The sequence below is a fragment of the Xyrauchen texanus genome, chromosome 29 (assembly GCF_025860055.1).
Source record: "Xyrauchen texanus isolate HMW12.3.18 chromosome 29, RBS_HiC_50CHRs, whole genome shotgun sequence".
NCBI lineage: Eukaryota > Metazoa > Chordata > Actinopteri > Cypriniformes > Catostomidae > Xyrauchen > Xyrauchen texanus.
Genome location: NC_068304.1, coordinates 30400029 through 30414080, shown reverse-complemented (window position 1 = coordinate 30414080; position 14052 = coordinate 30400029). Strand labels below are relative to the sequence as shown.

General features: G+C 35.9%; 1 protein-coding gene across 1 annotated transcript; it reads left to right on the top strand.

Annotated features, from left to right (window-relative positions):
- The first annotated feature begins 1943 nt into the window (after positions 1-1943).
- On the top strand, positions 1944-8518 carry LOC127622879 (secretory carrier-associated membrane protein 5-like). The gene is made up of 7 exons (XM_052097007.1): positions 1944-2120; positions 3429-3484; positions 3586-3705; positions 4582-4738; positions 6022-6123; positions 6786-6903; positions 7624-8518. Exons 2-7 carry the CDS (start codon positions 3478-3480, stop codon positions 7810-7812), a joined length of 693 nt encoding a protein of 230 aa, XP_051952967.1. The 5' UTR covers positions 1944-2120; positions 3429-3477; the 3' UTR covers positions 7813-8518.
- Positions 8519-14052: the final 5534 nt, after the last annotated feature.

Sequence of the window (14052 nt, the reverse complement as noted above, 5' to 3'; positions counted from 1 at the left end):
TACAAGGTTATTACAACAGTTACCTTAAAGATATGAGAATATTTAGTCAAAGTTTTTTTTTTCTTTTTCTTTTTTTATATAAATCGAAATAAAGTGCTTAGCAAAATAAATAAAAAAAATAAAAAAAGGCCTTGACATTAAAATCATGAGAGCAAGATAAGAAGTTGTAAAGTATGACATCATGCTTAGAAACTCTGCTCTCTAGTGGTAAAAGTAATAACAGCATTTTTGCATGAAGGAGAACTCCATTCTAGATTTTCATTCTAGATAGATTATAATTTCAACAAACATATTTTGCTTTCTAAATAAATCAATAAATAAATTAGGTTTCTGTTGGTATGCGTTTTAAACAGCACTGAAGTAGTTCCCATAAACTGTTACGTTCCACGTGTGTTTTGTATGTTCTTTCTCTTGTGTTTGCAAACTCTTTTGTAAGGTCGCGATCATTGGATCATCTGGCTGTCAATTATACTTGTTCTACGTCATGACCGGCGCGAACCAGAGCCATGCGCGAACCATGGGGCGCGACCAATCCGCTGCGACCAATCCGCTGCGACCAATCCGCTGCGACCAATCCGCTGCGACCAATCCGCTGGCGTGCCGGCAGTTTAAAAGGCCCTGTGCACCATGAATGGGTAGTGAGGGATCAGCGTCAGACCTCACTCACAGCTTGTGTTCTTAGTCGAGCCGATCAGCTGTTTACTGTGTTTGTTTGATGTGGTTTTGATGTAGTTATGTTGCCTTTGTGAAGACTAAAGACGCGATGGGTTGTAACAAGCCACTCGGTTTAGTTTAATTTATATTTTTTTTCTGTTTGTTTAAAAAAACCTACATGTTGCTAATATGATCATGGATATTTTGATTATTGAAATACGGCCATCGGTAAGCCATTTGACGTTGATCTGAGAACAAAATTAACATCGGGTAGGTAGGTTTATTCTGTAGTTAGTTTGAGAGTGATCGCCATTAATTGTATTTTTTGTTGTAATTATTATAGTTTATCTAAGGCGTCGATATACGCTGAAGAATTCGGTTTTGTTTCTGCATTTTTCTTTTGGTATAGGCCTAGTTTAGGGGTTGGGTTAATAGTTATGGGGATTTGGCTTTTGATAATTTCATTAATTTGGCGACACTCTTGTTTTGTTTCTTTTTTCTTTAATATTCTTTGCTGTAACCTTTTTTGTCCGCACTAATAAATAACATAATTGTTACTTCTGTGTTGGACTTGGTTGTTTCTACTGCTGCATACAGCGACAATTTCACCTCACGTCAATGTTACGTTATCATCCCATTTAAACATCTTTAAGCTCGTAACAAACCATAAACCTGATTCCTTCACTATCCGAACTTAACAATTTACATATTTTATTATTACATTTTTGAAAGTTAAATGCAATTTTAGTTCTGTAAATAAATTCATATTTGTCTGCATAACTCATTTAAATAATTTAAGGAAAATAATTTACAGTAGATAAAAAGGCTTTTAAGATCATGAGAAACATACATTTAGTGGATTTATGCTCTGTAGTTCAACAATGAAATCCCTGCACTCAATTAAATACAATATATATATATATGTTTAGCCTATTTTTAAGATGATAAAATTGGTGTCATCCAATAATTGTTAAACCTCCGGCATTATTAAGCCTGCGTGATTATTGTACATCTTGCTGTATACACACATATATAGGCCTATATATATATATATATATATATAATGTATGTGTGTTAGAAATTAGCTTTTAGAGTTTTTTTTTTTTTTCTTTTTTCACAAGGTCAAAGGTTTCTGTTTTAACGCACCTACCCAACAACAACTTCAGCACCGCGGAGAGCAACAGCGTTCCGAAGCGATGATTGGCCTTGGTGGCGAATGAAGGCGTGTCAATAAAGCAACGCTGCTCTCCTATTGGATAAACTCCGCACTTCCAGTTACGGATGTGTCTGAATAGGTGGGGAATGACAGCTAGCACTCAGTGAACTAACAATCTAAGAAATAGATCTGTTTCTCTGCGTACTTTGGCTGTGATTTGTTTTCAAAATGATCAACTCCTAACCGGAATGTCTGATTGAGCATTCACTGGAAGCCATGATATTTTAGAGAGGCGCACGGTGGGTAGAAGGTAAGACGATTATTTCCCTGTCCATTCAAAGTCCCTGTCAATACCAGACCTTATGGCTTAGATTGAACTGACATGATGGAGGAACTTAATTTACTCAGTTCTTACACTAAATTACCGATAAACAAACAATCACATTTACAGTTACAGCTACAAAGTGTGGGATTATCCTGAGAAAAAATGTTACGAGCAGCTTTGAGCTGGATGTTAATTAGTCAATATGGGTCACTAGTAGAAAATACCCAGACCTATGATCCTTGAAAAGCTCCTGTCTCTTAAGCCAAGAGCTCTTAACAAATTCCCCAGCCAGCCTGTAGCTTTAGTTAAGACATTAAACACTTCCCCTCAAACAATATTCTTACAGAAGTTAGACTCCATATTCCCTTTTTAATCCAAAACATAAAACAGTTCTTCATCTGAACTTCAGTATTTGACCCAGTTCCAGGAATATACAGATCAATTGTGCTCAGAACATGATTGCCAGTTGATTCCTGACTGAATGTTAAACAACATAAAAACGTTATATGCCAATATATATTTGGCCAACATTTACATTAAAATGTCCATGTAACTTTGTATGTAAATTAGTTTCTATTAAATATGTAGTATAATAATCTACATGCACTTAATGAGTATGTTTTTTCTTTTTTCTCAAATGCTTGTATTTATACATTGCGGCTGTAAAGTTATTAATTATAGCTACTTGTAATATGTAGCCTATTACTCATAATAAATATGTTAGTTCAAGTTCATGATAACATTTCATCAAATTGAATTGTGTGATGTTTAATCAAATTAATTTATTGAAAGATAAATATTTAGTTATTTTTAATTTAATAAAGATTACTCCATTCGGTTTGATGGAATTTGTTTTATAACTGAAATGCATTCATCTTAAAATATTGTTTTTAAGTGTAAAGTTACACTAATATAAAGTGTTACCTCATTTATTTACAAATACATATTTTTACAAACATAAAGGAAATGAGATTTAGATTTTTTTTTTTTTTTTTTTTGAGTGATTACAACATTTTATCCTTTGCCAAAATGTTAATTTACTACATTTGCTCCTCATCTTCCTTGTTAAAAGAGTACTCTGTCAAAATATTTTCAAAATGTGCGGTTGTTACTTTAAGAAGCTTTCTAAATGTCCTGACCCTTAAAAACGACTTTTGTTGATGTAACCTGTAGTCAGGCTGATTTAGCCACAGCATATTAAATAATATTTTATTTTAAGTTAATTGAGACGGTACCACACAAAGCACATTTTTAGATTCATTGACAAAATTCCTTTTTTCTTTATACTTGTAGATTCACAATTTTGAAGAGAAAGCATTCTTAAACTACCATCAAAATCCCAATGGCTGGTAAGGACCTCCAAACTATTGTTTTTATCTCACAATAACATTGTTTAGAATAGATAACAGATTCTATTGCTAAATTTTTTTTAAATATATTTATCCTGTAGACAACAACTTTCCTCCTCTGCCTGGCTTTATTCCACTGAAGCCATGCTTCTACCAGGACTTTGAGGAGATACCTGACCAGCACCGCACCATGTGCAAGAGGCTCTACTACTTGTGGATCTGTGAGTTGATTTTTCTGAAAAACAAATTAAACTAAAGCATAAATAATATATTGGTCTGATTTGTAGGCAACACATGTTTGACACATCTTGAAGATGTAGTTTTTCTCCTTTAAAATTGGAATTAGATACATTTTCTAAATTCTTATGGCACATTTATCTTGCAGATTTATGTCTAAATACTGTGCCTAGTGAAATAAAATGGACAGTGCTTTGCTTCAGTATAAGAGGGTGTTTATACATTAATTATTGTCATCTCTTGCTATAGACACTCACTGTAGCTGATTCTTCCAAAGGTATTGTTTATATATGTGTTGCACTTGAGTCTTGTATTATATATATATATATATATATATATTTTTTTTTTTTTTTTAAATATATTTCATGAAAATAAAATGTCTTGAAATAATTCAAAATATTTCTCAGCATGGAACCGAGAAATTTTTCTCTTCTTGATGTTTCAGTTAGTAGACTGTATGTTGTTGTTGTTTTGAATGGTTATACTTTCTTATCGTCTATCAACACCTTATTTTCTTTGGGTAACTTACTATGGCTTAGCCTGCCTGGTAAATATGTGTTTTCAGCTTTTATGGCAGCACACATTTATAACCTTTGTGCAAATGCAGTGCATGTGAGGGTCCTCAGGTTACATTGTTTTGCGAAGTATTTACTCTTTTTGTTGACAGTAGCTTTTTCTTGCAAAGCCTAAGAGCTCTCTCTCTCTCTCTCTCTCTCTCTCTCTCTCTCCTCTCTCTCTCTCTCTGAAGTGGTAAAACAAAGCTAGAGTGTTATTTTGTTGAACACTGTTTGGAAAAGAAGAGTATGCTTTTGTGCAATGTCTATAAAATGTAAAAAGCAGTATACTTTTCTCTTTTCCAGCGTATGGCATCACCTTGCTGGTGAATTTCTTCGGCTGTATGGCATGGATGTTTGGTGGTGGAGGAGTGACTAACTTTGGCATGTCGATCATATGGGTTATTCTCTTCACCCCATGTTCCTATGTGTGCTGGTTTCGACCCATTTACAATGCCTTCAAGTGAGCACCAGTTGTGTAAATGCAAAAGATTGCAAATGTAGGGGTCATGCGGTTATAAAATTTATTTATAATGTACTGAACAGAAAATACTTTGTGCTGTTTTATTTTTATTTTATAAAAATGTGTAATATTTGTAATTTATCATAGATATCCCAGTAGTTGCAGAATGTATTTAGGTCCATTGAACACAAGTCTTAAATTAATGTTCCGGGTTTAATACAAGTTAAGCTCAATCGACAGCTTTTGTGGCATAATGCTGATTACTACAAAAAATAAATTAGGCTTTTCGTCCATCCTTTTCATACCATCTGTAGATGGTAAAATACTCAATGTTTCAAAAGTATAGCCACAAGACATAAACAATATCCATGATAAAATAATTTTAGTGTGATAAAATCGCTTTTGTGTAAAGTTATACCTTCGTTGCCTTCGTTACCATAACAACGTAACACTGTAAACTCAAATACTACTGTAAAAATGACAATTTAAATAACTTTAAAGCTCAAATAATACCCAAGTTTTAACAGAAGATTAAATGTAAGTGCTTTTATGAAATTATAAGGTTCACATTTCTTCCTTTAAACCTTCCAAATACAGGCCCCATTCACTTCTATTTTGTGCCTCATTATACTTCTAAGTGCCTCAATGTAACCTAAATGTTTCCTTTATTATTATTATTATTATTATTTATTATTATTATTATTTATTTTTTGTGGTAAACAACATTATGGCACAAATGCTGTCAATTGTTCTAAACCAGAATTGTACCTTGAATTTTCTCTTAATTTATATTATTATTATTACATTTTCTACACATTTATTAAAAGAATGTGTCTGTTTTCAATTAAATAATTTTATTAGAGTAGTGAGTGGTGGTGGCGTAGTGGCTAAAGCACAGGGCTGTTAATCAGAAGGTCGTTGGTTCGAACCCCATGGCCACCACCATTGTGTCCTTGAGCAAGACGCTTAACTCCAGGTTGTTCTGGGGGGATTGTCCCTGTAATAAGTGCACTGTAAGTCGCTTTGGATAAAGGCATCTGCCAAATGCATAAATGTAAATTAGAATGTTTTATAATATTTGCTTTGAATCTTTTTTTTTTTTATTTCCTCATGTAACTATTTAATATCTGCTAAAATAATTTAGGGCTAGTGCCTACAAGTCTTTGAAGAAATGTATTATTATTATCGTTATAAATTATTTACATGATTTTTATTTATTTATTTATTTACATGTTTGCCTTACGAATGTCTCTTTTAGATGAGAATGTTTTCTTTTTGCTCAGGACTGACAGTTCCTTCTATTTCATGGCATTCTTCTTTGTCTTCATGGCACAGCTTTTTATTACCATAATTCAGGCCATTGGTATCCCAGGATGGGGTGTTTGGTAAGACTCTTTAAGTCAAATTTCAAGTCAAGTCAAGTCAAGTCAATGAACTATGTAGAAAAAACAAATTAACTACATAGAAAAATGAAGTAACCACTATTTATATTGGCATTATATTAATACATTTTCTGTTAAAGCATCATTTCATGTACAGCTGCTTTGAAACAACACCTGTTGTGAAAAGCAACATACAAATAAATTTGACTTGACTTAAGACTATTTAAGTTCTAACTTCAAAACACATTTATAAAATGTCATCATCAGACCCTCTTCTGGTTTAAATGTATTCAAAATTCTTCTAATTCTATCTTATATGATACATTTACAATAATTGATGTGCACCTTACACTTTCAGAAAACAAAAGTGCAAAAGTTGTATCTTTAGGGGTACAACAGCTTGTCACTGGGGCAGTATCCTCAAAGGTACAACCACTGTACCCACTACATGTCAGTCGGAGTTAATGTTTATACCTTATCTTTCCCTGAAGGAGGTAAAGAGGGTGCAGTGTGTGTTCCTTTCCCAGTGACAAGCTGTTTCACCCCTTCAAAGGTAAACTTTTTCCAAAAAACATTTTCTAATAGTGTACAAAATATTGTATGGGTTATTGTATTTTATGGATTTGTAGACTATGAGTTATCGTGTCACCTCTCTCTTGTTTAAGCGGCTGGTTAGGCACCATCTCCTTCTTTGGCACGAGCATCTTTGCCTCCATCATTATGCTAATCCCCACGATCATGTTCACTGCAGTGGCTGCCATTTCATTTATCGCCCTCACTAAGGTACCAGTCCTTCACTGATTCACGCAGGCACATCTATTAAACAGGACAGGCCTCTATTTGTCTCATTGCTCGTGCAGTCGTCCTGTCTGCTAGTAGTTACAGCTCATTTGGCTGATGTGTCTAAAGAAGACTTGGGGCTGGTTTGTTGTCTGTCGTGTGATGTGTCATTAAATGTGATGCTGGAGCATGTAGTGGTTGTTAATTAGATGATGGAGTAAATAGCAGCCTTTACTCCCAGTTATTTAAGTATTTTGTGCCTGAAAATCTCAAAGACTCAGAATATGAATGGCAGGCACATTCATTGACTAACATTTCTTGAGTTTGTCTTTGTAATTCTGCGTACTTGAAACAAGTCAACTGTGAGAGCCCAGATCAAATCAGCCCTTTTAAAGCAATTTGGTTTTGGTTTGAGAATATATTGTTATTTTTTACTTATTATTCATACCTTTAAATATTGTACATATTCTGTCAATGGGTAGTAGACTCTTAGTAGATTTAAATCTCAAGCAATATTGTCCATCAAACAATATTTTAAATCATATTTTACATATTATTTAATGATCTCATATTTATTGATAGACAACATGGAAATTTATCATAAAATAATAATAATAATTTAATAATAATAATTAAAAAAAAACTTACAGGAAAGGTATATGATGTTATATATCATATACATTTTTTTTTAATTAAAAATGTATTATTCTTTTTTTATGGAAGGTTCATAACTTCTACCGAGGCAGTGGCGGCAGTATGAGTAAAGCCCAGGATGAGTGGGTGTCTGGTGCCTGGAAAAACCCTCACGTTCAGCAGGCAGCTCAACAGGCAGCTCTGGGTGCCGCGGCAGGGGCAATGCAGGGTCAGCAAGCACCACAGTACTCCACACCTACCTATGACAACACTATGTAAAACAGTATGAAAGAGTGAATTTGTGAATAGATTCAGGCCAAGCTGGAAACCTCATGTTTGCCTTAGCTATTTGTGATGTAGCTGTAAAATGTTTTTATCAGGTTAATTTTGTCTGAGGCGGGATGACGAAAGTGATGTTGTAAATATCCTGTAGAAAGTTTTCATGTTTTAATTTAATGTTTGTGATTTGTTTAATGTTTTCTGCATATTGTAGCTCATTTGTTATGTATAGATATCTAAAAAGTAGTGCAAACGTCATGGTGATTTCTATATTGTATATACATTTTCTAGCTATGCTCAGAACTGAAATATCTTACTGGCTTGATTTAAAAAAAAAAAAATTGTTATTTAGTGAACGGCTGAAAACCCAAGTGTAATACAGAGATGCATAATGGTTGTAAAGCTTATAAAGCTGTATGAATACATTTGACTGTATATAGTTTTGAATTTGTCTGTAGATAATATTTAGTTTAAGGTGCTAATTTGTCTTTTCCCTTTATTGTTGGGTAAATGTTTTACCGGAAATGTAGAATTCAGAAGCAAATATACAGCAGTCATATTTTAAATGCAAGATCAAATTAAACTGCTATATTAGCGTGTAACTTTTTCATATATATGAATGGAAACAATACATGAAGAAAAAAGTAAAATACAAAAAAAAAAAAAAGAAAAGAACTGAACAACATGACAATTTAAATAAATACATACAAATACAAGTAATCCATTGTTCGTTTTCATGTGTGAGTGTATGACAGAACACTCCTTTGTCCAGCAGGGTGAAGTGTTGTACAATGTTAAGACTGCTAAGACTGTTGTATCGTCTCTTCACAGAGATGCTTCTAATGGCCCCTTTTCTCAGAGGTGTTATGACGCGTTTCCGCCTTATTCAACAACATAAATGTAGCTTTTTTTATATTTCTAATTTTTTGTGATTTACCACAGCTGTGATGAGGCGTCTAACACAGCTGTCGAGGGACTGACAAAAATGTTTGCCTTTTTCTCTCTTCTTACTGCTGTTATCCAACTATCTATATTTTGATCTTCCTTTGAAATGTTGTGAAAGCACAATCGTTGAATCGTTGTTTTGCTGTTGGAACAAACGGGTGAGCAAAATTACATTTGCTGTGGTCTCCCATTCACCACCATTCAAGTTTACCCAACTTTGATTCTACTTCCACTCTGCAAACACAGATGTGTGAAAAGGGTTCATTCGCTCTCTCTCCAAACAGGGATTTCCCCAGACACATTGCTGTGGTCCGAATAACCCTGACCTGCAGATTGCAATTAGACAACAACACTACTTTGTCAGGCTAATAACTTTATTCCCATTAAGACACAAATTTGACCAGGCACATTTCACCTTTGGACATCCACAGAGCACGTGTCCGAGTCCAGATTAGATTGCTGACAACAATAAATGGATTTGTCTCTTTCTCACACACTCTCTTGTCATTTGTATCTCCATGTGTTAAAGGGTGAAAGAACCATTTGCATTAGAGTTAGGCACCCAGAGTATTCCAGAAGACAAGAACACTACATCGCTGTCATAAACATCACTGACATTGCTTGCCTTAATTTGCACTAACACAGAGGCAACATAATCAAACTCAAGAGATCTTATTATGAAGATAAACATATTTTCCAGCTTCCTACTTAAATCAAACTATTTTATGGACTATAACCAATAAAGGTGGCACCGTCGCAGTAAAATGTATGTTTTTTTTATAGCACTAGCTAGGCTACTGTGTATTATCCCCTATTAAACCCATATACTGTTAAAAGATCCTGGTGTAAAGGTACCGTATGTTACTGGAAGCAAATTTACCAGTAAGGTAGGGGAGACCAGAGGCACAAATCTTCCTGTCATATAAAAAAAATGCAGGTCTATCATAATAAACTATTTTTACTGTACATTAAGAAACACATTGAGGGGTGGATCTAGGGTCAGTGGTTATTTTGGGCTCAGACTATGTGGTATTTATGAGGCCATCCTATGATGAACTATCAGAATATAATACTCTTTATAATGAAACTTTAAAGTAAATAAAGGTTTAGAAGTTAATCTTTTTAGAGAGGTTTAGAGAGAAAGAAAAATGTTATCTATTGATCGCACATGGTACCCCTTATTAGGATCTCATTGCCACACAGTCCACTGTATTTTATTGTAAAAATAGATGAAAACATTGTAAAATACAATGTAAAATTTCCAGACTGACTCGCTACATGTGTGGGTTATTTCTCTAAATAGCAGTTTCCTGGCCATTGAGAAAGATGTTAGAACTTCAGTATAGTATTTTTGGCCTGGTCTTGAAGGTATGATAAAGTAAGGGTAGTTAGGACATGACTTCATCTTTCTGTTTTTGTAATTGGGTCACCATGGCAAGTGTAAGGTCTCAGAAAACAGCTGGCCATTACAAAATACTGCATTTAGCACCCCAAAATCAACAGTCATTACTCAAAGAAACTATACTTCATTCTGGAGTGGCCAGGTGGCCCTCCAGCTTTATCAAAACTGTGACAAATATTGTCATGGGGATGCGATGGGGAATTCAAACATGGTAAATATGGTTTGCGGTCTGATAAGGGAGGGAGAGAGAGAGAGAGCATGACGTGTAGGGGCTCTAGGGATGGGTGGGGTGAAGAGGTGCACAGAGGGAGTCAGTTCTCTACCCCAGAACAGTGAACACAGAGGGTCTTTATTTCCTCTCAATCAAGGGTTAGACAGGTTTAACCTTGTGTGATGGAAGACACACTCACAAACTCTCTCTAGCACACCCATATGACTGTGAGTGCACACACACACAGTAGGAATTTCTAAACTCACGTCAGGTTTAGATATATTAATGTCCTTTCTCTCTTTCTACTTGTGTTTGTTATTCTCTTGTTTGGAATTCTCTTTCACTTTATTATTATTAGCTAACTCTTGATCTTGATTTTGACAGTCACAGTGGTGGTTTCAAAGCTGATAGAGGACAGAAATTAGAAAAAGTAAAGAGGAACTCTGAAACTAAAACAAACATCTGAGGGGCTTCTGATTCATTTTTACATGAAAAAAGTTAAACTAAGACAACTGCTAGACATTTCACAAAAAAATATTTAAATTGATAAAACAATATATTGATATAAAAAATTTATTGGACATTTTCCGGTTGTCAAACTTAAGCAAACAGGCTCACACTTTACAGTTTTGGCCACAATTTTGTAGTTGGAGAACATTTTTGGGGATCATGTTCACCAACGGCCAATTGCCTTCATGATGAATCTTAGTGTTCTTAATACATCAAAGTTTTGTCAGTGTCAGAAATTCTGCGTCGCAGTCCTGCAGTTTGACGGCTCTTACGACAACCAGATGAGATAAACCACCCAATCAAAGCTGTCAATCGGGGCGACTGGGACCAAAGTCTTGGCTAAAATGCTTATCGCACAGTGTGACTAAATGTTGCATGGTGTGCCATGGCTTTTATCCAAGGTCTCACTGGGATCATATAAACAGTCTGACAAGAAAGAAACAATCAGTGTGCACCTAGTCTCGCATAGCCAGACCTTTGACTCAAACAGCAAAGGTCTGGGATCTACCGCAGCTAACATTGGCAAAGAACCGGTCACTTAGGAAGGAAAAGGCATCTAACTGATTTGGAAAGTGACCAGTCATTATTGTCATTATGTGCTGTTAGGGGTGGTGTTATCGGATATGGCTCATAACATTATATAAGACCATTTGGCAATTCTGTTGCCAAAACATGATTTCGATTACAACTAAGGGGTGTGTCGATAAACAAATACATCTGTTAGCTCTATGCTTTACAAACCAAACAGATTGTTCTTTTTAATGTTAAGTTACATCCGCTGTTGTTTGCCTAATATTTTATATTTGTTTATTTAACCTCATGTGGGGTTAAAAAAGTATTGTTAAAGTTTTGTTCCATCACAAGCACATGGGAAATCGACATGCAGCTTCTGAAAGTTCATATACCCTGAAATCAACCTCAATGCCAAATTACCAAAGTGCCATCACCCATGAGACATTTGTTCATAAATTCATATAAACTCAACAAAAAAATAAACATCCCCTTTTCAGGACACTGTAATTTAAAGAAAATTTTGTAAAAATCCAAATAACATTACAGATACTTATTGAAAAGGGTTTAAACAATGTCCATGCTTGTTCAATGAACCATAAACAATTAATAGACATGCATCTGTGGAACGGTCGTTAAGACACTAACAGCTTACAGATGGTAGGCAAATAAGGTCACAGGTGTGAATTTGCCTTAGGCATGCTGCATGGAGGTATGATGACTGCAGATGTGGCCAGGGCAATAAATTGCTATGTCCATACTGTGAGATGCCTAAGACAGCACTACAGGAGACATGAAGGGCAGATGATCATCCTCGCAGTGGCAGAACAGGTGTAACAACACCTGTACAGGATCGGTACATCCGAATATCACACCTTCGGGACAGGCACAGGATGGCAACAACAACTGCCCGAGTTACACCAGGAACACACAATCCCTCCATCAGTGCTCAAACTGTCCGCAACAAGCTGAGAGAGGCTGGACTGAGGACTTGTAGGCCTGTTGTAAGGCAGGTCCTTACCAGACATCACTGGCAACAATGTGGCCTATGGGCACAAACCCAGACAGGACTGGCAAAAATGTATCTTTACTGAAGAGTCGCGGTTTTGTCTAACCGGGGACTCACGTTTATTGTCAAAGGAATGAGCGTTACACCAAGGCCTGTACTCTGTAGCGGGATCAAATTGGAGGTGGAGGGTCCGTCATGGTCTGGTCTGTCACAGCGTCATCGGACTGAGCTTGTTGTCATTGCAGGCAATCTCAACTCTCTGATTTACAGGGAATACATACTCCTCCATCATGTGGTACCCTTACTGACATGACTCTCCAGCATGACAATGCCACTAGCCATACTGCTCATCTGTGTGTGATTTCCTGTAAGACAGAAATGTTGGTGTTCTGCCATGGCCAGCTAAGAGCCCAGATCTCAATCCCATTGAGCACGTCTGGGACATGTTGGATCAGAGGGTGAGGGCTAGGGCCATTTCCCCCAGAAATGTCTGGAAATTGCAAGTGCCTTGGTGGAAGAGTGGGGTAACATCTCACAGCAAAAACAGCAGTCCATGAGGAGAAGATGCACTGAAGTATTTAATGCAGCTGGTAGCCACATTAGATACTGACTTTTACCCCTTTGTTCTTGGTTGTTGAATCTGTGGGCAGCTGTTGCTCAGTTGGCAGAGCGGGTCAGCCACTAATCGCAGAATTGGTGGTTCGAATCCTGCCCCACATGACTCCACATGCCGAAGTGTCCTTGGGCAAGACACTGAACCCCAAGTTGCTCCCAATGGCAGGCTAGTGCATTGCATGATTGGTGTATGAATGTGTCACTTTGAAAAGGTGCTATATAAGTGCAGACCATTTACCAATCTTTTTATGTTCATACAAATATTTACACATGTTAAGTTTTTTGAAAATAAAAGCATTTGATAAAGATAGAGATTTGAATAGCACGAGTTTATGTTCACCTTTACATGTGGCACTACTGATGGCAGGTTGTGCGGGCGACCTCCAAAACAACGGTTCTGATCCAATGGAAACCAGGAAGTAATCAGGTACACATAAATAATGATGAGCACGATTCAGAGTTAATAAAATATGCATTCCTGTTTATTGTATTACATCATTTGCAAATAAAACAACAGCGTTCTCAACTCTTCCAGCTTCGGCCACTGGGGGCAGCAGTTTGAATTTCAGTAATCACAGAAGAACTTCAACAGTAGAACCTTTTAACTATTGTTGCTGACAGTGTGGATGACTTTTAAACCATATAATCAAGTTGATTTGTATTAGTAGTAGTAGTAGTATTATAACTACTTCTCATAAGATTAGGAAAATTATCCACTTGATATTTCAAAGTTAACAGGTCTATGTTTTTGTGAACTATTAAAAGGGCCTTGGATTTTTTTTTTTTTTACCAAATGAAAAAAGAGTTTAACTATGGCTATAATATTTGTTGAGCTTCATTTTTATATCCATGGACATTTGAATATTTGTCCTAGTCCTGGCTTAACATCCGAACACAAAGTCACTTCCTGTACCAGTTCAATTAATATTAAATTGCCTCACACCCTGGTAAAGATCCTACAAATTGTTGGCCATGATTGCACTCCTTGATTAAGTAGGTTGACACTGGAAACTGTCCATCGGTGCTAATGTGTGTCTT